This window comes from Corapipo altera, unplaced genomic scaffold (genome assembly GCF_003945725.1).
Source record: "Corapipo altera isolate COAL_440 unplaced genomic scaffold, ASM394572v1 64, whole genome shotgun sequence".
Classification (NCBI taxonomy): Eukaryota; Metazoa; Chordata; class Aves; order Passeriformes; family Pipridae; genus Corapipo; species Corapipo altera.
This window is the reverse complement of record NW_020884893.1, coordinates 10,254,728-10,281,522: the sequence shown is the minus strand read 5'-3', so window position 1 is coordinate 10,281,522 and position 26,795 is coordinate 10,254,728. Positions and strand designations below refer to the sequence as shown.

Below are 26,795 nucleotides of genomic sequence, written 5' to 3'. Positions count from 1 at the left end.
GGCAAACACCAGCCAGGAATGCTGAGTTCCCGCAGCGCAGGGCTGGGGAATATGCGGCAGCAGGGAGCTGAATAAATAACCCAACATGGATTATTCAAATAGGAACACTGGGTTTTCTTGAAGCTAATTAAGGAAAAGCTCCAAAACTAAGAATGGGAGGGAGGTCTCCCTCTGCCTGGAGTCCTAAGCTGCTAAGCCAGCCTTGCAGAACTAATTACTTGGAGTTCTTACGCCATGTGGGTGGGACTCAGTGTTTGGATTTTTAATAGCTTTTTCCCCATTTTTGGACTCTACTGTTTACCACTCTCGGTACTGAGATCCCAGCTGGGAAATTATGACAACAGGAAAATTTCTCCCTGGCTGCATTTTGCCCCCTGCAGTAGTTGCAAATGGCTTGAGAGGGACAGAGCATGACTGATCTGCAGCAGCAGCTCTGTCTGATGGACAGAGTTTCCAGGACCTCAAGCTGTGGATGCTTAGGACCCAAACCCACTCTACAATTTGCGTGGGGTTGGTAAAGTGACAGTGGGGAAAAAAATAACATTTCATAGAACGTATTCTAGAAGCTTCTGTCATTACTGTCTACAGGCATGGGCTATGCTGACAACTGATTATTTTACCTTTTTTGAACTCTTCTAATATAATTCTAATGCTTAGAAGCTTTCACAAGTGCTCAGTTTTTCTTGGACAGGGTGGCTTAGGTGACCACAGTCTGATGTTGTAAACAGGGAGTGAACCTGGATAGTTGTGATCTGGAGCTGCACTGGGTGTATCGAACATCTGTATCTTCTTGATACCTTCATGATAAACAGCAGAGAACAGGTGTGCTGTTCAGTTGTGATTGACCACCTCGCCCACAAGCAAGGCAGAGTATTTTTCTCTCCTGTCAGTGTCCTCTGAAGGCCAGGGGCAGAGATCTGTTATGTTTTGGTTTTACTTCGGGGGTGGTTAATCATTGTACCACACTCTGTGCAGATGAAAGGACAAATAGGCAAAGTTGAAAGTGTATTGACATGATGTGAGATAGATAAGCTGTGTGAGAATAAAGATATCAGGCTTGCATCTCCATTACTGTCTTAGGGAACACAGCCTTCTGTGTCTGGTGCTGCCCAGTCTGTCCAGCCAAGTCGTTCTGTTATTGATGGTCAGGCACGCAGACCTGCAGAGAGGTGCTTTTGGATGAGTGTTTAGTGTGCTCCTGATATTCCTAGAGATAGTCATGAGAACAGGATGATTTCTGCTGTGCTGAGCCTTAAAATGCGTGGCCAACAGCGAAAGGTGATGTTTGTCATGTGAACTTCTCCTAGTTTATGGGAGAAAGTGGTGGTGCCTGAAAATGAGCCTGGTGGGGCTGATGTGCCTTATGTGCATGTTCATGGCCAGCTGGGTCCTGGACTCGTGCTGTGGTCTGGGAATTGCAGTTGGCCCTGAGGAACGGGGCTTCACTGAGCAGGTAAATGGAAGGTGAGCAGAAGGTTTGGGAGAAGAGCAGGTTGAGAGGGATGGAGCCAGCAGCAGCAGAACTGCAGTAGGGAGTTTAGAAGTAGGATGAGAGCACAGGTAGATATAATTATTTGATTTACATGTTGGCACCAAGGGAGGCTCATCTATTTTATGTAGCATCTTTATCAAAAATAAGATGGTTTCCCAAGGTGGTAACCGCCAGTGGAAAGTTTAGAAATGTCCCATAGAGTTAAATTAAATTTTCTTTTTAGATCAGGAAGCACTTTTTAGTGCTCAGTCCCTCAGCCTTGCCTTGGTAACCCAACTGCAGTGTACCTTCCAAAGCCAAAAGAGAGGAAAACATGCTTGTCCTGTCAGCTCCTGGTGCATGCTGACAGGCAACTCATTGCTTTGGCTGTAGAACTGTGCCGGGTTTGAGGAGACGCGGCCGCGCCGCTCCCGGGGGACGTGTCAGGGAGATTCTCCAGGAAAATGATGTGTGGCTTTCCCAGCTATTAACTGAGGAGCGTGTGTTTGCACAGGGACAAAGGCAACCCAGGGAGCTCACGGGGACTTGTGTCACTTGGGCAGCACGATGTGTCCTGCAGCTATTCCAAGGCTTTTCTTGACCCTCAATAAAACTCTCGCTCCTGTTCAGAAAAACAAGGTGAAAACAGTCAAGTCCATACAGCTCCCTGAAGCTTGACTGTAGCTATTTCAGGGTATATTTTTTATGATTATTAAAATCGTTTTATGTTTTCTTGTCCTGCTGTTCCTAATGACCCCATGGAAACTTAGGCTGTCTCTTTACTAAATCTTCTGATTAATTAAACGGAACCATTTTATGCAGCACTTTCCCAGGAAATCAAGTATTCTGGTTTAGCTGCTGTTTTGGAAAGTGAGAGGCTGTGTTCTGCTAATGTGGAAAGTCCAAATAATGTCAACACCTCTTCTTTTTGAAATAATAGATGTACCAAAGGAGTTCTCTTGGATGTAAAGGTGTTAAAAGGAGGAAAACAATGGTTACTGAATAAAGGTGTAATTGAGAGTTCCCATGAAGACTGAGATCCCTCCCCATTTGGTGATCCTCACATATGCTTGTCTGTAAATTAGTGTTCAGCCAAAAGTTCCCTCGATAAGCACAGATGAGACTAAGATAAACTGCTTGCCCTCCAGCAGAATAAATATTTCAAATAAAATCAACTCCAGACAGTCCAGTCAAGCAGCTATTGATCTCTAAAAGCCTGAACTTAAACCCAATGAATATTCCAGAGCTCAGCCCTGCACAGCCTTCCTAAATGCTGATCAATATGCAATTATTTCCCCTGAAAACATTTCTGGTGTCATCTGGCCTAAGGAGTACTTTATTTTTAGCTCTCAGTGGCAGGCAGATGGGGGTATTGAACCACCCTCCTGCACAGCCCTTCGTTTCTGGGGGGGACTCAGACCCCAGCTCCTCGTGGTGCCCTCTGGCACCACATTGTGCCCCTGTGGCTGCACTGGGCAGCACCACTTTCTTTTAGGCTGGGGTGTTCATATATGGGGTTTTTTTGGTTCCATGTTGTTAGGGGTTCATTAAGTTCAGTCTCTGCAGGGAAGTTGTTTTCCACAGCACTCTGGGGGCTTTGAGGAACCCCTGCTGGTGGGCACGGGGTCCGTGTGGCTCAGTCTGCAGAGGATTGGCTTGTGCTTGGAGTGGAAAGTGGTGGGGCTTGGTACTGTCCTGTCCTGGAGGGAATATCCTCTGGGCTGGCCTTTGGGGACACTGGCAGCTCTTGTTCTCCAGCTCATGTTAACTCCTGCTGACGTTCCCTGGCGTGGTGGTTTTATGGGCTGTGTTAGCGACTGGTTTTTCAATTCCCATTTTACAAGATATTTTAAATTTTCCCCTGGGTGAATTATAAATCCCTGTATTTTGGTTTGAGAGGTACAGGGCAGCTGGAGATAATTTTCAGACCATCTCTGTGTTATTGGTGTGAATTACCACCATCAGCATTCTGAACAGGCATTAAAACAGAACAGCCCAGAGTCTGTCTGTGTCCTTCCACACGTGATTTCTGATTTTTCATTATAGTCAACCCAGCTGTGCTTACCAAACTTACTCCTTTATTAAATCAAACTATTGCTAGATCTAAATCCTCATTTTTTTTGGTGTGACAGTATTTGCCTTGTGTACCCAACCCAGCCTTCCCTGCTGTTTCGTGCCAGTGTTTCTAAGAGATTGCAGAAATAGCTTCTTTGGTAGCCAAGAAATAAGAAAATAAAATTGTAATAGTAAAATACATAAAACAGAATAAAAATAAAATATAAATAAAATACATTAAAAAGGAAATAACCAAGACAATATTCTCAACCACAGTTTTGAAAAGAGTATTTGTCGATATAATGTTTTGGATTCTAGAAGAAAAATCTTCCTTAGAGCTGGTGCTCAGACTCTTCATCCTTGCCTTGTTGTGTTTCTTTCCCTTGTCTCTTTAAAGTAGCATGGCCCTGTACAGCTTAACTTGCCCCTTTCTTTTCTCAGGGAGAAGAAGATTTCCCGCAGCAGTGCCCTGAAGGTGCTGGACCACGCCATGATTGGACCAGAGGGCACAGACAACTGTCACAAGTTTGTGGACATCCTTGGGCTGAGGACCATCTTTCCTCTCTTCATGAAATCACCCAAAAAGATAAAGAAAGTTGGAACAACTGAAAAGGAACATGAAGGTAAGTGTGTTTCCAGATCCTTCTTATTGCCATGGAGGGGGTGAATGAATGACCGGTGTCTGAAAAGTACCTGCAGTGAGGAGGGAGAGGTGCAGCACCTCCTGCAACCTTTGGGTCTGGGTGTTCATCCTGCTGCTCCCTGTCACAGCTGGCTGTTGAGGGCACACTTGTACTACTTGCTTTGGTATCAGCAACTCCTGGCAATTCCATTTCGTGTGCTGTTAATAAGTTATTTTACTCCTGTAGGGTCTGTTGTTTGAAGCTCTCACTCTGATGCAAAACTCTTTTGAAAAGAGTAATGAGGCAACTACAAATGTCACCTCAAAAGCAGTGTTTTCATGGCTCTGAGCACTCAAGTGTGACTGGATGAACATCAGGCATTGCAGAAATAAACTGCATTGCTTTTGAAGTTGCTTTTTTTTTTTCCTTTTTATATTTTTTTTCCTCTCTCCCCTGGAAAACTCTGTTTTAACAGAGATCTGCTATGGAGTATTACTGCAGTTACTGTGGGACCTCATGCTGAGCTGAGTATGGGGTCAGTCCCTCCTGCTCCTGCTAACATTGCCTTTCCCATTTTGTTGGTCACTGACTATGTCTTGGAAGAAACTTTAAATACTGCCAGTGATGCTTGAAGTTTTATACCAGTTCATTGCTCAGCTCAGTTCCATAGAGGGTGAATATTGTCAAAGGCTGAAGAGGTGTGAGTGGGTCTCAAGCTTGCCTAGTATCCATCCTGAACTCCTTCAGCAAACCAAGGGAAAAATGGAAGGAAATAGCAACAAAATTGAAGCTCTAAACCCAAATCCCTTGCTTTGGTGCTGTCCTCGTGACCAGGTGGGCCTCAGGTGTTCTCCCAGGCTCAGGAGGGAGATCCTGTCCCCACAGAGCTCTCTCTGCACTGGCTGAGGCACCAGCCAGGACTGAGCAGCTCCTTTCCCTGTCAGAGCTGCTGAGCTGGAGGCAGCTCCCTGGGCATCTGCTTGTCCTCCCTCCTGAGGACAGGGAATGGGCAGTGCCATGGGCTGTGCACATGTGTGGCAGTGGCTGCTTTCCCAGCACAGGTGTAGAGCAGGGGCTCACCTGTCTCCCAGCACCAGCCCCAGAGCAACTCACACCTCTGCTGCCAGTTCTGGACAGTTTATCTGCCCTGTATTGCTTGTCTTGGGTAGATAATGATGATGAGGAAATGGTGTCGTGTGGTCTGGGGTTTATGTAATGGAATTGCAGAGATAGGTTTGGTTTCTCTAGGTTATGTAATAAAATTGCAGGTTTATGTAATAAAATACGCAGTTGCACTTAGATGGATTTAGGGGATGTTTTGAAATTTTCATTTGCAGTATGGAAGTGAGGTTGTTTAATTCTTCTTACTGAGAGAACGCTCCAGCTAGTATAGGAGGTTCTGAGATCTGGGTGTGTGGCTTGTGGCATTGACTTAATTTTTCAATTTGGGAAAGTGAGCTAATCTCTGTCTCATCTGCTTTTTCTGGAGACTGCAGATGATACCTGTGTGCAGTCCTGGCTACTGTGAGGATTAGTCTGGAAAGCCCTGACAGGGTCCATTCCTCGCTGTTTCTGTGGTAGGGTGAAAAACCAGTCTGCCCTCAGGAAAATGGAGTGATCCATGCAAACAGGCTTTGTATCACACCTCCGTCTCATTAACATGCAGAAGAAATGGAGAATATTAAGATGAGTCCAGAAATCAGTTCTATTAAAATAAACTCTCCCTAAAAGGCTGTGGTAGTAAGTCCAATTTTCTTTGTTTTGCATCGCTGGGCAGGTGAGTTACTGAATTTCTAACAGCAGGAGTTAATAGAGATGTTTAACAGCATTCCCTGGAGCCCGTCATGCCGTTGTCCTGACATGGGTGTCAGCAGCACAGTGTGTGCTTTGACTTTACTGAGTGTTTGCCCCAACCCTGCAGTAATTGCTCCTGGGCAGGAGCACAGCACAGTCTTCTGGGTACCTCTGGTTTCAAGGGAAATGGTGCAGGTCTGGCGTGGTGGAGCCAGTGCCCTCTGTGCTGTGCTGGTCCTAGGAACACGCTGCTTTTTGCTTCTCTCTTTGTTTATTGATCAGAAAGAACGCTGGTGTTCAGTCTGCTCTTGTCATCTTTTCTCATAAAAACTTTATCCTGTGTACAATCTGTTTTTAAAAAAATTAATTAGAACAATCTTCTGTTAGGAGACCACTCACGTGTATGCCAAATGGAGGAAGATATTCCTCTAAAGGATTCACTGGAATGGCTTTGCAGCAGGGGCATCAGTTTTTGTTAAAAGCAGCTCTGAGGAGCTGTGCTGTCCTTGCCCTTGCTGTGTTGCTGCTGGGACGGTGTCAGGATGGACACCCTGGGCTGTGCTGCAAAACACAGAATTCTCAGTGGACTCTGTGCCCTGGGGCCTAATTACAGCTGCTTAAAGGGGAGTCCTGCTAAAATGCTCCAGCACTGGTGAGGTACCAAACAGCTCTGCCAAAGGGTTTGTCCATCGAGTCCCTGCCTGTCCCACCACCCCTTTGTCCACAGGGGGCAAAGTGCTGCCAGGCTGGGGGTATTGGCACCCACTGTGGCTCCAAGTGCTTCACCTCCCACAGGGCATCCAATGCTCCATCTCTAGAGCACCAAATCCTCTGTGTGTATCTGATGGTTGTAGGAAAATATCCCCTTGTCTTTATTTTATAGCAGTGTTGCTATTTACATAAGAGATAGTCTATAAAACCATGTTTGTTTTATTGTCTCTAAGGCAGTGTTCTGAATGTGACAAAATAATAAATACCCTGGTGAAAAAAAAAATCTCAATGTGACTTGCTGAGCTTTTATTTATTACAGAAATTTATAATCCAAATTAAATTTGATAAAAGTAACTTCTCTGTAATGTATTTCTCCCTTTTTAAACACTAGCATAAAGGTGTCAGTGCTGGTTAGCTACATTTTAAACACTGTCAGTGTTTAAAAATTATTTTACTCTAGGGAGCCTGTGAACAATTTAAATCCAAGCTGCACGTATTTATGCTTTATGTACACTATGTAATTAGGAAAAAAGAAAGGGAAAATTTCTTAACCATCTTTATGGATGATCTGAGCCTGAAGATTGGGCCTGTGGTGTCTGAGTACACATTATCTACACTTGAATTTTGCCTGCGTTTGTACAGATCATTATATTAGGATATTAGGTTTGGGAGAAAAAACTCGTTCGAAGCAATTTCCCTTTTTCTGAGGCAGTGAAGCAACTCAAAACAGAAATATTTTGCAGTTGAGGACGGAAATGGCTTAGAGTTTTTCTGTGTCTGTGGGGTCACAGTACTCGTGTGAGTGCCCATTTGGGTTGTCCAGCCACAAGGAGAACCAGCCAGGTGGTGTGGGAGGTGCTGTGTCCTGGATTTGTTTTGTGAGGTGGTTGAACAGCATTAGCTGTTCCCCAAACCCTCCTGTTGCAGAGCTGGGGGTCAGTGTGTCATCCCTGTCCGTGAGGGTGCAGCAGCTCTTGGCACGCGGTCGAGTCACAGTGTTGGATGCTGACTTGAAATTCTTGAACAGTCTCAGTGAGCTAAAAATGGAGAAAACACAAATTCCTCCTGAATTAGTGAGTCTGTAGTGAAGCAATCATAGCTGGCTCGACAGGCTGTATATCCTCCTGCTCTTTCTCAGGATGGTTATTTGCAGCCGAGTTTTGCTCACTTGGAGAGTCTAATGAACTATAAAAGGATGTTTGTCCAATTCATCTTCATTTAAATGCTTTCTCTTGTCTTAGATGTCAGTTTTACTTAGGAATGCTTAATTTGATAACCTGAGAATTAGTTCAGCCAATTTCCAAAGGAGAATTCCTATTGCTGGGGTGTTTTGCTGTTCACCCTCTATCAATAACAAAGCCTCTTTTGGAGATCCTCAGCCATACCCTTCCTTTAAAAACAACAACAAACCCCACTTCTTAGTAAATATGCTCTTACTCCTTTGTGACATACACAAAAGGCAGTAGAGCCCTTGGAATGAATCTCTGCTGCAAAACCAGGTTCTCTGGGCATGGGGAAGTGAAAAGGCAGCAGCAGAAACATGGCCCGGTGAAAGAGGTATCGGTATTAACTGAGCACCCTGTGCCAGCCAGCAGAAAGTGTTTTTCATTTGGTGGTCTTCAGGAGTGAGCACCCAGGGAAGGGATTAGTCTGTTTAAACAGAACTTTATTATGCCAATTTGTTATTTCACCATCACCCTCCGACAGGAACCTGTGATTTGAGTGAGCCATGATGCCGAGAACAGAGTTAAATTTATCTCAATTAAAGTGAGCGTGCTCTGTTGCAAGAACATCACAAAAATAAACTTTCTCAGTGAATAGAAGGAATTTTGTTTTAAGTTCAGCGTGATGGCTGGATCCAGCTCACCAGGGCCGTTCTGTGTGGAGCTTTTCCAACCCTTCCAGGCCCCACTTCACCCATCAGTAAAATTGGTGTTTCTTGCTACTGTCAGTGTTTTAAGGTACGATTTTTCTTGGCAAAATATGGTGATACTTGAGTGGGTTACTCTTTTAAAATGCAGATTATTAGTTCATGTGAAAACAGATAAGGTTATCAGATGCTACACTGTTGGAATGGCACATCCCTGATTCCACCTGTAATCCTGCCATGAACCAATCCAGGGGCTTCATCCAGGTTTCCCAGCAAACAGCCATGAAGCCAGAGTTGTGTGCATAGGAGGGATAGAGGTATCTCAAATAGCTGGCTTGCTTATTTCCTAGTATTTTTTCTAGTGTTTTCCTGCTCCTAATGAGAAACTACAATATATCTTAAGAGTTCTTTACAAGACAGAAGGTTCTTAGATGTGCTGGGTTCACCAGATCATCCTGCTCAGCCTCCAAAGGGCTGCTGTCCCTGGCACCCAGAGCTGCCTGCCATCCCCTTCCTGCAGAATGACTCTTGCCTCCTCTTCATCACTGCTGAGCCTTCCTCCCCTGCTAGGCAGATGTCCATTATAATGAGATGTAAAAAAAAAAAAAGGGGGGGGGATAATAAAGGCAGAGAAGTGTAATGTTACAGCTTGATTTGACAGGACCTCCTGCTGCTGCAGCTGCCAGTGCCAGCCATGGAATAGATTAATCTGTATTCCAACACGCCAAGCTGAAGTCAAGATCGATCTAATTAGGGTGTTTTAAACACTGCTTGCATGCTGAAGTCTCTGTGCCTGTCTGCAGAGGGAAGGGCTCCCAAGAACTTTAGGGTGATCCTGGGCTAAGCAGGACCCTCGTGCATCTGGGGAGCACGTGTGATGTGACCTCCCAGAGCCAGGGATGTGGCTGGCATGGTGCCCTGCGGTGTTGGGATCGTGGGGAGTGGCAGGGCCTGCAGGTGAGCCAGCCATGGGGCAGCAGCAGTGCAATCTGTCTTCCCATATCCATGAATTTATGGGATTGGGGGATTTTTGTGTGAAAAATGTTGTTCCTGATGCATAGTAGGTACCAGCTGGTATCTGTTATTTCTGTGAAGGCACCTTTGGGGTGCTGAGCACGGCTCAGTTTGGTGTTTGCTTCTCAGAGGAATCAGGTTTAGTCATCCTTTGAAATGGGGCTCAGCAGGAATTTCTGCCTCTGGCCTTGTCTGTGCCCTCCCTGAAAGTGATGCATTTTGTGCAGGTGTTGTGGACTTTGGCTGAGTGCTACATGCTATGGAGAAGTTCCCAGAACATTCCTAGCAGGCAGGCTGCCCAAGGCTTCACCCCGGGGTGATGCACAGCTCATGGCCTCTGTCTGCACCGAGATCAAAGCAGGGCAGCTGCAGGTTCTTCACTCAGGGACTCAACAGCACCAGCTACTCATCGTTCCCCAAAGGAGATCCAACCCTGAGCAGATACTGTGATTGCAGCTTTTAAAATGTTGCTTGTGTGAGATGGGGCAGTCCATGGGAGGACAAAGATACCCCTTCCATGGGAACCTGTGCCCCCAGGTTAGTGCCTCTTGCTTCCAATGGCTTGTGCAAACACTTTAACAAAGACTTTAACCCATCAAATCATGGGTTCAGCCACTCATCCCATCAGCGTTCTCCCTGATTTTGGCTGGTGTCCTTACATGTGGGTATTGGGGTGTTTATTGGGCCAGGACTTGTGTTATGGCATAACCCTGATTTTGGGGAGGGCAACATGAAACACACTGGTGTTCTGGGGGTTTTTTTTCAGGAAGCTGATCTAAAAAAAATGGTTTAGATGGTTCAGAAATATTTCTGTAAAATATTTCTTTGACTGTTTTGACCAGGCAACTAAATATTTCCTGGATTTTCTTCAGTGATATGTTGAAAGAATAACCTTGTTCTCAAAACCCCTGTGTCAGCTCCTTTAGACTTGTCAGTAGTTTTAAAGATTTTATTGATAAAATGGATAAATATCTGCATATGACTGCGAAAGCAAAAATGATAGCTAAAATACATTTCCTAGTAAGAGAATATTGGAAAAAAGCAATGAAGATAGATCATTGGTGAGAATATTGCTACTAAAATGCTGTGTCAACACTTCCAAAAAAAGAAGGTTGGGGGGAAAAAAAAGTGTGAAATACAGAAGGCTGGCTTATTCCTAAACCAGCACAGCATATGTTGGGATATATGGGGGGGGGAAGGGAGGGGGAATCTTCATTTTGTTGTATTTCTTTCACCTTAAGAAAACAGGATCTTGCAAGGACTTGGGAGGCTTTTACAATACTTTTTAATGTCAGCACTTAATTCGGTGTTGCTTTTTTTTGCGGAATAACAGTTTCTGTGCAGCGAGAGCGTGCACTGACACCCCCGGAGCCATCCTTCACCCCCCTGAGCCTGTCGGAATGACGGAGCAGCCACACGGTGCGGCCACCCGATAAACCTGTTATCTGCCTGCTCCTCCTGCCGGCAGCGCTCCCAATCTCCTTGGAACATGAAAAATTGACACCACCTCAGGCAGAAATCTGTTTCGAAAAGGAAGCTCCATTTATAAGTAGCTAATGAAATGGGGTGGGGGTGCGTGCGCCTGTGCAGCCTCTCCTCTTGCTGCCCTTGTGCAGGATGCAGATAATCCGTGCAGCAGGGAGCACAGACACCCTGGACAGGCAGCCTGTGTGCCTTCGCCTTCCAGGGCCCAGGCAGTGGGAGAAGGAGCTCCTGGCAAACACGGTGGTGTCACTTGTTCTTTGTGTGCTGGAGGGATCGATCGAGGCTGCTCGTGGCTCTGGGCTGGGCAGCACCGGGGAAGTGAATGTTAAAATGGTGACAGCAGTGAGATGGTGATCCCTCTCCTCTCCACGCTGTGTTTTCCTCTCTGAAAATAACAAATCTTGAGGCTCCTTCACTCCCCACCACCGTGAGCAAGGAGGTGTTTATGGCCATTAATTTTCATCAGTCTTAATCAATAAGATAATGGTGAGGACATCTTGGAGAAGCTGGGGTATCTAAACCACCAGGTCTGTGTTTAGTGCAGACCTGCAGGCAGGAAGAAGTGCCAAATGATTTGGAAAGGGAGGGAAACTGGGCCCCAGCTCCTTTGCTTTGCACCATTGTGCTTGGGCTCGAGGCACGTGGCTCAGGCACCTCTGAGCGTGATGCTGTGGTTGGGTGTTGGTACAGGCATTGCAGCGCCGACTTCTCATTTGGCTCCAGGGTTTGTGCTGTAAAATACGATCCCCAAGGGCAATTGAGAAGACTGTAAACATGTTCATTTGGTCATTTCTGGTTTGTTGTGGCCCATTTATATTTGTTGATGGGATTTTCTGTAAATGAAAGTGGTTGGTTTGAGGATTTTTCATTTAGCTCGTACCAGTTCAGTCTCTGCAGGAACCGCATGCTGGCACAGGTATTCCTTTCTCCAGCTTTCCTGTTTCAGTAACTGTTCTTACTTTGGTGACCTCAGGGCCATTTAGGTGACAGTGCTTTGGCCAGGGCTCCTTTAAGCCTAAAGGAGGAGGCAGCATGTGATGCCTTTAGGCTGTGATGGAGGGCCCCAAAGTGTGTTTGCTGCTGGGCAGGTGTGTGGCCTGGGGAGGAAACCGGAGTGGAACTTGTGCTCTATGTAAGGTGCTTTTTCAGGTCACTGAGGCAGAGGAAGAAGAAGCCTCACTGACCAGGTGGGGATGAGGCAGGTGAGGAGCTCTCTGTGCTCCTTGCAGACACTGCTTGTGGCTCTCACCACTGCTCTGTCTCCTCTCACCATGGAACCAAGGTTCTGCTTATCAACAGCTACATGCCAGAGTGCTAGTAGTAAATTTAATGGCATGATACAGAGGAAAATAAGCTCCTGTTCCTGATCTTGGCATGCAATTCTCATTTTGTATCTCTAGAACATGTCTGTTCCATCCTGGCTTCCCTTCTGCGAAACCTGAGAGGGCAGCAGAGGACACGGTTACTGAATAAATTCACAGAGAATGACAGTGAGAAGGTGAGTGCTGAATATGTGTCTCTGTCTCTGGGCTGCCAGGCTTGCTCAGGGCAGGGTGCCTGTGTGCACTTGCTAAGTCATGAAAAGCCATCATCATACCTGCCTGCAGAGAGTTGTGCTGTCACAGACCTTCATTTTCTCACTCATATTTTATCTACAAACTGGAGAACTGGACATGCCTTTAGTGATTGTCCTCCACATCACCTGTACTCTTGCTTTCTGGTGCTCTTGCATATGGTAGTAGTGATTCTCAGTTCTGAGTTGTGTCTCTACTGAAGCCTGACCATGGAGGACAATATGTGGTATTACATTGTGCTGACTCTGAGACCAGGACACCATGGAAAGGTGCCATTGTGTCTGGTGAAGCTCTTTTGCAGAGAGTTTAGGAATTGCTGTGCTACACATTTAACATTCCCCACTCCTCTCCTAGAATGTCTCATTTTAGTGGTGTTTGCTCTTGGAAATTCCTTCCAAAATATTTACATGGTGGAGGTTAGATCAAAGCATTGCAGAAGAGAAATAGCAGCTTTTGCAGACTGGGAATCCCAAGGGGTTTGTAAATTCTACCAGTGGGAAAATACTGGTTCCTTAGTGTTCCTCATTAGTGTGTTTTAAAAGTGTTTTTCATAACCTGTTCTACCAATTGCTAAAAAATTACTAGATAGTATTTCAGTTGCCCTGACACAGTTCAGAGAAGAGCAGGAGAGCTGGAACATCCAGCACAGAGAGAGAGGTCTGCTGGGGAAACAAGGAGCCTGGAGAGCCTCAGCACAGAGAGAGTGAACTGGGGACACATCTGTTTGCTGCCGTTTATCTGGTGCTGATGGGACTGTGTTCCCATATGGGGTTACATCCGAATGCCTGCAGCCTCAACGTGCTCATCCAACCAGCACTTGTACCCTCCTTCTGTAACATGTTCCTCCCTGGGAGGGACAGAGTTCTGTGTTGCTTTGTGAAGCCTGGAGCTAGGAGGAAAACAAAATTGCATGAAGGATTAAAGATGATTGCATTGTTCTTTTTTCTTGCTTATGTCTCTCTCTTCTACCTTTGCAGGTTGATAGGCTGATGGAGCTGTATTTTAAGTACTTGGATGCAATGCAGGCAGCTGATAAGAAGATTGATGGGGAGAAACACGTATGTATTGCTTAAGTTTGGCTAGGTCATGTCTGTAACACCTCTGCACAGGACTCCTGGCTCAGCCAGGTCACTGTTCTCAGCTGTGCCCTCATACCTGTGCTGTTACCTCCTAATTCCTGTTGCCGCACTCTCCAGCTTCCAGGTAACCTCAGATAAAACAGGCCGAGAACTCCTCTACAGCAGGTGCCTTCTGACTGTCTCTTAGAGTGAGTTTTACTAGAAGGGCCCAATTCCCTGCTTCAATTTGCCTCCATTTTTACCTGGCTGCAGTCCTGCTTGGTTTGGCAGATGGAGAGTAGGTGAAATGCAGAGAGACAATTACATGATAATGTCCTTCCCTGGTCTGTAGAGTTCTGATGAGCAGCAAGAAAGCGTCTGTGTTGATGAGTTAGCTGAGGTGCAGCCAAGGGCTGTGTGCTCTCTGCACACCAGCAGTGAGTGTTTGAGTGACACGAGCCTTGGTACAGCACTTCCTTGGAACTGAAGCTGGAACAGACCTTTTGAAAGAGAACGAGCGGCTGGAGTCAGGGAGCAGCTTGCAGAGCTGTTAGCGAGCTTGGCCAGCTTCCCACAAGATTATCTGTATCAGCAGCGGGGAGGGCGTGAGATTGATTAGCGCTGACGGAGAGCAATGGCTGCAGCTGCCGTCCCGCGCGCCGCGTGCCACGGGCAGCAGCCCCCCACCAGGCCCCGACAAACAGCTGCCTGCCCGCTGCCAAGGCTGCTTCTCCAGGCACTGCCAAACATTTGCAGCGCTGCTGCTGCTCAAAGAGGCACGGGAGTGAGTGATGAATGGAGCTGCTTTTGCTGCCAGCGCTCAGGCTCCGTACGGATGCGGCACCGTCACCAGTGAGCAGTGGCCTGGAGAAAAACGGCGTTGACCCTTTCCTGATCTCCTTCCATGCTCTGTCTGTCCTCCTCAGAACAGGGCAAGAAATTGTTTATTCTTTACTTTTTGCTGTTGGGGGGGGGAGGGTTTAAAATTCGAAAACCCAAATGGATTTTTCTGGGTGAGGCTGTACAGAGCACAAAAATGATGTGTGCAGAGCAAGGGTGTGTGTCCTTTATCCAGGAATATCCTGGAGCAGCCTGCAAATGTTAACATCTGTAGCAAACAGCCAGCACAAAGCAGGGGTGGAGTGAATGAGTGTTGAGAGGCTTGTGTAGAAGGTCTTTAGTGAGTAATATTAACCCATTCATGTCTACTAATGCACAAGAGAAGAGTAAGGAACCTCAGGTTTTCCTCCTGTATCTGGAATAAATGGATCTCAATCCTTCACCTCCTATTAGAACTAATAACAGGATTTGGCAGAAATGTGGGTGCAATATATTGGGCACAACATGTATGGAATACACTGTTGAAGTTCATTCCTAGCTTGGAACACTCTTGGAATACTGTTTGCTTTATTTTTTAGCGTGTTCAGATGGTCAGTGGGACACAGTCTCCTGAGACCTGAAGTGGCTCGAGCGTTTTCCCCACACAGGAGTAGGCAAAAGCCATCATTCTGTCTGTCACATCCTGGCTGTGTCTGGCTGTGACAGGATTTATGGAGCACTTTAATGTTCCTAGTTGTGGCACATGAATCATTGAGGTGGATGCAATGAACGCTTTAGAAACTGTGCTCTGTCACTTGGGGGCTTTTGACCTTCCCCTTGCAGTAGAGGACATGGTACCCCAAAACCCTGGTATACAGATCCTCACCTTTCTCTCTGTCCTAAGGAAAATGATACCTGGTGAGGTTTTACAGATTCAGTCTGTACTGTTGAGAGTGAGATCCGAGTCTGATGGACAGAGTATCCTGGTGTAAGTCTTGCATTACAAGGAGTGAAAAGCTGATTACACAAGGAATGACTGAGTGCTTTATCTTTAGTAGTGCAGCTGGCATAAGAAGCTCCTACTCTTGCAGTTCTCCTCCTTTTTATTTCTTTTAGCTTGGTTTATTTTAGTGATCTGGTTTATAGCCCTGTTTTTCAGCCCATGGCAGTGATGGTGGGGGAATAGTTGAGGGTAGAAGGGAGGGGAGGGATTTCTGAAGCCAACTGTTCTGGGGAAGAAAACTTGTAGTCAAACTTCACCCTTAATCTGGACTGTAAAACAGAACGAGGTCGCTGAACCCTTTCTCAGTGTTACTTCCTTATTTGCTTTGATAAAATCTGTTCAGAAAGGATCAGAGGTGATAACTGGGTGATTATCCTAACTGCCATGTGAAACCCAGGAGCAAAGTCCATGAGAGCATTATTTCCAACACCTGATGCCCGTCTTAGCACTTTTCTTAGAGTTTTAAGGTAATGAAAATATCTTGTTCTCCTCGCAAATTCTTTAATTATTTCTGCAGGAAGTGGTGCAAAATCCTGTGGCTTTTACTCCCCTCTAAAATGAGGTGTAATTATGGGTGGCAGCAATAGCCTTGGCGATCTCTAAAGACAGCAGGAAACGACAAGAGATGGTTTAATATTTTTATATTTCTACGGAAAATTATGCTCAGCAGGTTTATTGGATAAAATATTCTCACCAGACACTTTGCGCTATAATGACTTACAAATTACATGCTAATTGTGCTACAGTTCAGCCACTCCATCCTTGAAAGGGAGAGGTGGAACTCCTAGCATGAGCGTGGTGTCCACAGGTGGGGATAACAGGTAGGGATTTGTGTCAGCCTGTCCTTTCAGTTCGGTGTAGAAAGACTGGATTGCCTGGAGCTGTGATGAGGGCAGGACAGGGCAGCCTGGCAGGGGCTCGGTGTGCAAGGGACAGGAACACCCTGGTGTTCCAGAGCACAGCTGGGTTTGCACTATCAAGCTTTCCCAGCACGTGGCCAGCAAGCCCAAGTAAGTCTTGAATGTTCTTGCAGAGGCTGGTGGGTGTTTTCAGATGACTGCCCTGACACAGGTTCCATTTCTTGCTGCTGACATTGAGCTTGGAACAGGAGCCACTGCTCTGTTCTCTGCTCTGCTCTGTAGCAGCCACAATGAGCTTTTTGGCTCTTGCAGGCTGGAGGCTCAATTTGCAGAAATTCAAGTGTGTTTCTGCTTGTAAGGCAGAAATGAACAAAGTCTTTCCCGTGGCAGAAGGCTCTGATGGTTTCTTCTGTGGTTCTGAGAGCTTGTTGGTCACCTCGGTGTGACCTGGATGCTGTTGGCTCTCCTGGTTGCAGTGGAGCCCGTGCCTGACCAGATTCATTCCAGACATTCTGTGTTTCAAGGAACGTGGTGGTCAGCCTGTGGAAGGGACTGTGTTGTCTGCTGCCTCTGTGAGTGAAAGAGGCTTCTGGAGACATCACTGTCATAGTGATGAGCTGAGAGCGGGTGGTCCTGGACAGTCCCTGTTACCCTTACCTGAGGCTTCTGCTTGCTCCTCTCCTGTACAAATGTCAGTGCCTGTCTCCTGCTTATCCTTCTTGACCCAGGGCTTAGCAATGGCTGTGAGTTTGACTTTTAGCCTGTGGTCTGCACAGGGCTTGCATCCCTTGCCTGTCTTGTGCACAGCCTTCCTGTCTCTGACTGCCTGGCCTGGCCTTGCTGTCCCATCCAGTGAGGATGTAAAACCAGGATCTCAGAGGTGTTTGTTCTTGATCAGTGCCATTTCTTTTGCTCTGCCCAGCTATGCTGTGTGTGCTGGAAGGTGGGTGATAGGTGAGGAAGGATGCAGAGAATCTACTCCAGTACCTGAGTGGATCTTTGGTACCAGCACTGCCAGATCCATTGCGTCTTTAGGTTTGGAGTCTCTACTTGACACCTCGAGGCCTGTCAGTCCTGCCTCATTAGTGTGAGAGAAGCTCATTTTAGCTTCACAGAAGCCCATCTTATTGCTGTCTTCTCCCATCAGCAAGGGGCATCTCAGTACATATTGCTGGCAGATTAGAAATGGCACCTGAGCGCTCATTTGGAGGTTAGCGACTGACAGCTTTGAAACAGAGACCAAGTGGGAAGGGGGCTGTTTGGTACTGTACTGGAGGCAGATTAGCACTGAAAGGGTGGCTGTGGTTTAAAAAAAAAAATTAAAAAAGGGCTGTGAAAAGGCACCTTAAAACTGTACTTGTCTTCTAATTCATATCTGCTTAATTTACTGGCACAAAATAATCTTCTCTGCTGAGAGGGGCTGTTAGAGCTGCTGCTGCTGTGTAATCAAGACTGCAGCTGCCTGGATCCAGCTCCTGTGATCCCTGTGCTCGGATCAGAATACAGAGCAGACCCAACCTTTGTTTCCTGCTCTGGAGATTCAGAGTCCTGGCCTGTGGATGTTTTTCTGCTCAAGAATTTAGCACTATTGAACAGAGCAGCCAATGAGCCTGTGTGCAGTGTGGAGGGTGAGTGGTGGTTCAGGAGTGAGTGCCTTTTCTTTCTTGAATGGAGTTTTTTGATAATTCAGTCGGTATTCCACTCTCTCACCAGCCAGACTCATCATTGTTTAGCTTTAGAAACCAGATTTTATCAGATTCCTGCCATTTGGCATGGAAGTAGGGTGAGGGAAGTCATTTGCTGCACAAAATTGGATTTTTCTATTTACTGGCAAGAGCTTGCATGCAGGCTTTGCCCAGTCATGCCTGTGCCCATGATTTTGAGAACCTGGAGTAAATGACAGATGTGCATGTGCTGGAGTGTACAGGATCTGATGCTAAAGCATCACATGTGAGTGTGGCCGAAGCAGTGCATGTTCATGGCACAAGTAATGGAGAATTTGCTTTTAAACTTAACTTCTTCTTTCACTGAAACTAGATTTCTAGGAGGAAAGGAGAAGTATTTCATTACCTGAGCTTTCCCCTCCTTTTCAGGAGGCGGTGGGAATCAGCTGTCCTTCTAAGTCACTCTGTCAGGTTTCGGTCCATGGAGCATCCATTGTACCCCTCCAGGGAGAGGTGTACAGGGCTCATTTCCTTCTTGTGCCGAAATCTCTCGACTTACCATAAGATTCGAGGGCTCGGCTTGACAAAACAGCAAAATTTGGCAGGCTCAGCCAGCTTTGGTGCTGGTGACCTTGCGTGTGTGTGTGTGTGTGTGTGTGTGTGTGTGTGCCTGGAGCACGTGCGCCCGGGGAAGCGCGTCCTGCGGAGCGTTGCGGGTACGGAGCGCCCGCAGGTGATGGCTCTAATGAGGAAATATTGCTCCGCCGGCGTGTGCCCACCTGCCAGACGGCTGCGGAATAAATCACAGAGCTGCAGCGAGCTCGCAGGGCCCGGCAAGCTGCTTCCCTTTGTTTGAGAACGAAACCAGAAAACAAACCCCAAAAATGCAGAAGGTCACACGTGACACGGTTGTTCGGGCCCATCGGTCCCCGTGAGGACGGAGGGTGGGCTCAGGCCGTGGCCATGGCCAGCCCAACTCGGGGGAGACTGCTCTGAGGTCACTGCTGGGGCAGCTCTTGCTGGTGTTTTGAAGAAGATGCTCTGTCTGGACATGAGGAATGGAATGGCCTCTCACATTCTTCCTCTGCCCTCCCTCTGGGCAGGTCTCGCTGGCAAAACCCTTGTGGGCAGAGGAAGGATGGACAGTGAGTTGGCATTCCCATGAGGAGTCATCACTCTTTGGCTAACAAACCCTGGCCCGGGTCTGCCCTGGCAGCATCCCTCACAAACACAGCCGGAAGAGCCTGGCTGGGCATGGAAAAGCTGTCCTTGTGTGGGATTTTCATAGTGTTTTCTCATCCGTCAGTTGATAATGAAGCTGAAAGCCTGATAAGTCTGTGAGTCTGCTGGAGTCATGTTCTGCACTGCTGAACAGCACCCTCAGATGGCCAGTAAAAGAGCAGGTTTTGTTCCATTCTGACAAAGAACTTGTAAATCACGGATACGTGGGTTTGTTCCATAGTCACACTCTCTTGCCGCTCGATGTAGAAATGTAATTTGTATGTTTAAATTAAAATTTTAACTTGCAGATGGACACACTTCACAACCAGCAAAGGCAAAACCTTCTTCAAAACTGAATGAAATGTTTCCTGAATTTAAATGAATTATTAAAAGTACTTATTTGGCGAGAACTATCTGGCTGATAATGTTTTGGGAGAAACCACAAATTTCACCAACGTTTTACCACTGCTAGTGGGAAGTGCTCGGAGACAATCCTCACACCTTTCCTTTTGTGGCTTTGCAGGACATGGTGCGTCGGGGAGAGATCATAGACGACGACATGGAAGATGAATTCTATCTCCGTCGCCTGGATGCCGGGCTCTTTGTGCTGCAGCTCATCTGCTACATCATGGCAGAGATCTGTAATGCCAATGTTCCCCAGGTAAAGCTGTGTACCAGGTTGGCAGATCGTCTGTGTTTCCATCCATGATGCAAACAAGGCTCTAAATCCTTGCAAATGCTGCCAGGTTGAATAATCGTCTCTCGAATTCCCTTTATGGGAGGAAACCTCCTGCTTATTGCATTTGTGTCCATACACCTCCATTAAGTTGCAGCAGTTAGGAGGGCATTAGAGAGGACAGAAGCTGATTGTTGTCACTCAGTTCATACAGTCTGTGTGAGCAAGGTCAGGGTTTGAAATGGAAAGGCCCTGTCGATGCCACTGCTGAGGGAGCAGTGGAAGGGGACCTGCTCTCAAAAGGCACAGCTACAGAAGGTGACTTTTCTTGCTCAGTGCAAAATGCTGCATCTTTCCTGGTGTGAATACACAGGGGTTTGTGAATATGGTCTGTGGCTACGTGTACCTGTGCCATGTGCCTTCCTGGGTGTTCCCGAGTAGGTGCTCTGGGACTGAGGACTAGCAAGGCTGAGTTGGGTTTTGTGGTGCTCAGGTCTCTGCTCATCCCTCAAAGTGGGAAAAAGTGGGACTGTGCATGGAAGTGCTGTGTGGCTCTGTTGTACTGAAGATCACTTTCTTCTCTTTCCTGCCCCCCCATCAGATTCGTCAGAGAGTCCACCAGATCCTGAACATGAGAGGCAGCTCCATTAAAATTGTTCGACACATCCTGAAGGGTGAGTTGAGATATCCCTGTGCAAGTGTCTCATCGCTTCCTGGGGCAGCTTGGTCATCGCTTTGTAGGATGAGCCTTCACTTGTAATTCTCCTTGGCTTCATGCACATCTCCAGGCAGCAGCTGAGCAGTGTTCCGAGGTCCTGGCAGGGCTGGAATCACCCTGATTAGTGGCATGCTTTGCTTTGCTCCTGAGTTAAGGCACTTGCTGTAGCTGCTGTCAGGGAATGGCACATCACCTCACGCTTCCATCAGCTCCAGCCTGGCTGGGACTTGCTGCTGACATTAATGTGGAAGTAAATATTTAAGGGAAGTGTACACGCATGCTAGAGGGAAGAATAGTGGAGTCTCATCTTTCATTAACATGGCCCTGCACTTTACCATCTGCACCATATTAGTACCCGCAGTGTATTTGTCTTGTTCTTAGTGTCAGATTAATATGGATTATAGCATTAAAGTATCCTCCGTAGCTTTAAAATGTAGCTGTTGTGATTTGCAATCCCAGTTTTAAAGTGCTGCTTGTTATTTTTAATGCTTATGTTGAATTAGAGCAATGCCTATTTGATCTGTGGCCCTCCTCTGCAGCCTCCTGTCCTTCAGCATCAGCAGCAGCCAGTGCTACTGGGGGAGAGGAGGGCAGGACCTGGGCTCTCCCCACAGCCCCTCAGAGCTGTGAGGCTTAGGAGGAGCAGCTTGGAACCTGCTGCCCAGGGAAGATGCCTCCTCGTGGGATATGTCTTCTCCTGAGGGGCTGTGTTGTTTTCAGTGAGGGACAAGGAACCTGTTTCTCTTCTGGAGGGAAAGGAAGGCTGGCAGCATCTCTGGGGTACTGGACTGTGGGATGTGTTGTTTCGGTGTCTCTGCTTTCTTAGGGAGCAACAATTATGTTCTCCTGGCCTTTTCTTCCCCCACTTCAACACAAGCAGGTACAGGCAGCTTTTTTTCTTACAGAACCTGTCGGTTTTCTCCCTTCTCATATGCAGGAAAAAAGGGATCAGAAGGGTGGCTGGTATGACGAAATTAAGAGCGATTTTCTGACAGTGTGAGATTACTTGCAGCTATAGGCAATCTCTTTGGCTCTTGTCCTTGGCCACCAAGTGCAAGTTAATGCCTGCTGATGAGCAGGAGCGCTGGATAGGATGTCTTTTCTGATTTTAATTATGATTCTTGACAATTCCTGCCTCTAAACTGTCCATTCCCGACGCAGAGCGTGGCACACGTTCCGCGTTCAGATCCCCACTCTTGCCCCGGGCCGTGGGTCCCCGAGGGGGTTGTCTGCACACCTCGCTGGATTTGCACACCTCACGGTCACGGCTCTGGCTTATTGATTTACATACCAAGCTGAATTGGAGGGCAGCTGCATTAAAATTTCATCCGATTCTTTCTTTCCCAGACAGTGACTTGCATTGTGAAACTTCCTCTGCGGTTGTGTCGTGTGTTGGGAGCTGAGGGTGGGTGCTCTCAGCAGCACCGTGTTCCCTGCCTGAAGGGGCACACCTGGCTCATTAATAATACAGGGGATGGATCCAGAGTTTGAGGCTCTGACTGCAGCTCTCCCCAACTCTTATGCTTGCCAGTTTTAGAGACTTTTGCCACCACAGTAGTCAAGACCTCAGCAATAAATTTCCTAGTGGGCTCTTTAGAATCCCACAGTGGGGCCCAGCAGATCCCTACAGGCAGGAGCAGCACTGGGCTCAGCTGCTGTCTGGGCTCTGAAATTCAGATTTTTCAATAGTTACTCACCTGTGTCCACATCCATGGGCAGTGTACATTCACCAGCTTTTAAAAGCAGTGGCACTGTGGACAAGCACCTGCCACTCCAGGGGAGTCAGTCTGTTGGTCACAACTTCCCATTGGAGCAGAGGTTTGAATGTGGACCCTGCAGTGGGCTGCCATGGGGCTGATGCCAGCAAGGCACTTCTGAAACTTCACTTGAGTCAGAACTGCAAGTGACTGAGAGATCAGGAGCTTGAGCCTTGGCTGGAATGTTTCCAGGGCACTTTCCAACTTGCTCTCAGGACAGATGAGGGCTGGTTTATTTTTACTTTTCGTTCAGTGTTTTGCTCTTGTTCAGTTTTTATTTTCTATTTTTGCATACTAATTAGGTGCTTGGTTTTTTAGTTTGATTTTTATGGCCTACATATTCTCCATGTTTCTCTGGCAACCTGACAGCTGATGGATCCCTTGGGGTGGCTCAGAATTACTTACGATGCAAGCAAGGAAGCAAGACTGTTTTCTTATGGTAGGGCTTTCAAGGGGGAGGAGTGGGCAGGAAATAACAGGAGGCTCATTAATGCATTTCTGCAGGCTGACCAGTCCTCCCACACTTCCTTTTTCTTGAATATCAAGCATTTCTTGTAATGGGACAGTTAGTTTGTGCTTTGGAAGAAAAGAGTGAATGGTGTGTACCCTGGCTAGGGGGATGTTTTGGGGGTGGAGGGTGGATTCAGGACAATGAATGGTGTCTGTGTCTTGGGGCAGTGCCTGGTCTCCTCTCTCACTGAGAATGGAGTGAGGCAGAGGCCTCTCTGAGTAGTGGTACTTGGCTCTGGAATGGCAAAGCTCCCTGTTCCTCCCTGATCCAGAGGGATTGGGCAGTGGTCCTGGCTCCCTCGGGCAGCCCCTGCTGAGGCCCCTCTCCCCAACACCTGGTCACATATGTGGTGTCAGGTGAGCAGGCACCCTGGGAGCTGGGCAGGTGGAATCCAGCCCAAACCTGTTAGCACAGGTAAGCACAAAGGAAGGGTCAGTGTGCTGTGAGGACAGAGCTCAGGCTGGCTCGAGGTTCCTCCGTCTGTGCAGGCTTTGGAGCTTCCAATATCCATTACAAGCCTCAGTATTTCCCAATTGATTTTTACTGTTCTGTAACCATTGTATTTTGTCTAATGAAGCAGAAACCAATCTCGAGCCCTTTCCCTTTGTGTAGCTACAGCAGTGTGTAAGCTCTGGTTAACTGTTGGCAGGCGCAGCTTACATTTGATTTTGGTTTTTTTTTCAGTCTCAGGGAAGTGTTGGAATTTTAAATAAAAAAACAAATGCGTAAATTCTCCGTCAGAGATTTATTTTTTTTAAGCCTGGTTCTGGGGGTTATATCTGGTCTCTTCAAATGAGCATTAGCAGCTGTCAGAACCCAGTAAACAGTCACGGGGGCTTTAGTCTCTTACAAAGCCTAAATGTTTAGAAGGAGAAATGTTGAGCTTTTGGACAAGATTAGAGGAATTTGTGTCTTGCTTTTGTCTGGGTGATCTGGCTGGGACAAAGGAAGGGCAGTGTCATTAGTGGCACTCAGCAGTTCTCTGCTTGAGCCTTAGTCTGAGCACTCTGTCCTTAACCTGGGAGTGGAGCAGCCCCGAGCCCGCTGCCTACTGGGCAGATTCTCCAAGGGCAGAGCTGTTGGAGAACACAGCCTTCTCTCAGCTGGGCATGGAGAGGCCGTGGCAGGTGGGAAGTGCTGTCTTTGGTCTGCAATAAGCAGCATTTGCAGCTGCTGTGGCTGTTCCAGAGGCACTTTCCCTAATGGAGCATGGAAAGGGCTGCTGGGGACAGAGCTGACTCCTCCCTGGGCACGCTGCTGACAGAAGGCTCTGGTACTGCCTGAGGGGACAGGGGAGACTGAGCTAAGTGCCAGCCTTGGCTGGGAAGGGGACTCCATCCCTGTGCACTGGGATCATCTCCTGCCTGAAGTTTGGATCCCCGATGCAGCGCAAAGCCCTGAGCCAGTGTGCACAGCGGGGCTGGGGCTGCACTGCCCTGCAGCAATCAGCCCATACACAGGGACCTCCAAGGAATCCATCCTTGTAGGAACTTCCTGCTGCCCTTAAGAGTGATGGAGAGTGGCTCCTCCACCGAGGGAAGGAGCCCTGAGCTGGTCCCTTCGCCAGGACAAGGGGCACTTGAGGTTCACCTGCAGCAAACCTCAGCATTACCACCTGCTCTTTTTACAGGTACTGGAACAGTTTATAAATATTAAAATGATTTCTCCCAGAAGCCTGGCAAAGAGCTCTTGTGCTTGTGTGTGGAGAGTGAGAGAAAGTGCACGCGGGAGGGAAGACTCCCACATCATCTAACTTCTCCCTGTCCTCGCTGCTTTCAGTGCTCTTATAACAAAGGCTTTGATGGAGCTCAGAGCATGTAGCAGTGTATAAATATTAAAGCAAAGTTTCTACAGCAACTTACCATTCAGAGCTGAATACAAGCTGTTCTGTTTGTTTGGAAGAAGGGAAAGAATGCGAGCAGGCGGAGGCAGGGAAGCGCTGTCTAACCAGCAGCCTGCTCCTGATTTCCTCAGATTTGTTCAGCTCCTTGCTTCCGCAGCTCAAAACCTGCTTTTTATTTTTTCTTTTTAAACCATCTTTGAATATGCAGGTTCTGGTGGCAGGAAGGAGGGAGCTGGTGTGGGATGAGAGCTGCTAAGATCCAAATGAATGTCAGGAAGGAGAGCTGCAGAGGGAATGTTTGGTTCCCTTGGTGTTTGGCTGTGTGCATGGATGGGCAAGATCTTGGTCTGGGATCCTCTGCCTGACAACAAGGAGTTTGGTTTGTAGTTAAATCTGAACTGGTGGGTTTTCTTCTGTGTGGTTAAAAGCTCTTGTAGATTGGGGAGTTGGGGTCTCCTTGACAGAGATCCCCTTCAGGATGCTTGGACAACAGACAGCTTAAACCCAGGACTGGGAATGTTCAACAGCTGTGTCGCTGACCTTTCCTGATGACACTCGGTGTTCAAAGGGACCCAGAAAGCTGGTGATGTCTGGCACTGTTTGTATTTCTTGGGAATAATGCTGTGATTGGTGCTCCTGGGTGCTGGTGCCTGCCTGGGGCAGGGCATTCTCTTCCCTCTGTCTGCCACAAAAGCTTTAATGAGGGTCAGCGGGTGTTTGTTATGCAAAGCTTTAACCCTGGGGACGAGCAGGAAAACCATCAATGCTCCTTGCATTAATTCCCATTCGGCTGTTTGCACTGGATGTGGATGTGGGCTCCTGCTGTGGTGTCTGCAGGAGCTGCTGCCTGTCATTCATTCCTGTCACACTCAAAGCCTGTGTCCCTCTGCTCTCTCCCTGCAGAGTATGCAGAGAACATCGGGGATGGGAAGAACCAGGAGTTTCGGGAGAGTGAGCAGAAGCGGATCCTGGATCTGTTGGAGAATTTCTGAGGAGCCGAACTCTGTGTCAGCCGCGAGGACGCGAGGACAGTTCTCCCTCTGTGTCTGCCCACGAGGACACAGCGCCAGTTCTCCCTCCTTCTGCCCCTCCTCCAGCCTTGATTGCACGATGAAAGTGATGTTTCTGTGAAACTGCTTCTAAATGGGATTTGGGAGATATTAAAGATAGTTTCCTTTTTTTTTTTAGCTCCTGGTTTGTTATTTAAGCAGTGTGCTGTGAGCAGAGCTGGAGCCGTGTGTCTCCCACCAGATCATCATGAGGTTTCCCTTTTTTGTCCCTTTTCCCCCCTAAGTCAATCTGTGGGGATCAGTGTGAAACATTATGAGTGTTTGCTTTGGAAGGAGGGCAGAGGGAGCCCGGATGGTTCAAGAGACTGTCTGCAAGTTATTCCAACCTGATCCATTAATGAAAATGTACAACCCCTACTCTGACAGTAACCAGGGAAGCTGTGTCCAGTTCAGCTCTTCTTCAGTGGCACAGGGAATCCAGGGATTGGCCAAATCAGCCATTCCTGTTAAATCTTCCCACAGGCAGGTCAGAATCAAAGGCAGGTTCTGACACAGGTCGGTCACTGTGTCCCCTCCTGAAGGGCACATGAGAGTGAGTCTGTCAGGGTTTTACTGAGAATTAGGAGGGAGGGGAGGTAAACGATGACATGCCCAAGTTCCATCACCTTCCTTTCACAGTCAGTTTTGGGTCTTGGCTGTGCTTGTTCAGTAGAAAAAGAGTGTTCTGGTTCCTGCACGGGGAGCAGGGCTCCTACAGCAGCAGCAAATCCCCGAGAGCAGAGGGAGAGCCCTGCTCACCCAGCACTGTGGGGCTGCAGGGAGGCTGAGGGCATCAGCAGCTGCCTGCCTGCCCCAGGGGAAGGGGCCACAGCTCCTTCCTGTCACCCTCTGCACCACGCTGTGATTTTGGGCATCACTGTCCCAGAAGCTTCCCTGAGCTGGGACTCCCAACTGGGATAGGAAGTAGCTGAGAATGTTTTCCTGCATCCTCTTTGCTGCTGCTAAAGTTAATGACTGTCATCACAAACCATCCCGGCTCCCGCAAGCTGGGCTGTGCC

General features: G+C 47.6%; 1 protein-coding gene across 1 annotated transcript in view; it reads left to right on the top strand.

Annotated features, from left to right (window-relative positions):
• The window catches only part of CTNNBL1 (catenin beta like 1), a 48,198-nt gene extending 22,284 nt beyond the window's left edge, over window positions 1–25,914 (top strand). The window contains exons 11-16 of the mRNA XM_027645960.1: window positions 3,968–4,149; window positions 12,424–12,521; window positions 13,575–13,655; window positions 19,746–19,883; window positions 20,500–20,572; window positions 25,631–25,914. Coding sequence (XP_027501761.1) covers window positions 3,968–4,149; window positions 12,424–12,521; window positions 13,575–13,655; window positions 19,746–19,883; window positions 20,500–20,572; window positions 25,631–25,719 — 661 coding nt within the window. The 3' untranslated portion in view covers window positions 25,720–25,914. The remainder of the gene's footprint in view (window positions 1–3,967; window positions 4,150–12,423; window positions 12,522–13,574; window positions 13,656–19,745; window positions 19,884–20,499; window positions 20,573–25,630) is intronic.
• Window positions 25,915–26,795: the final 881 nt, after the last annotated feature.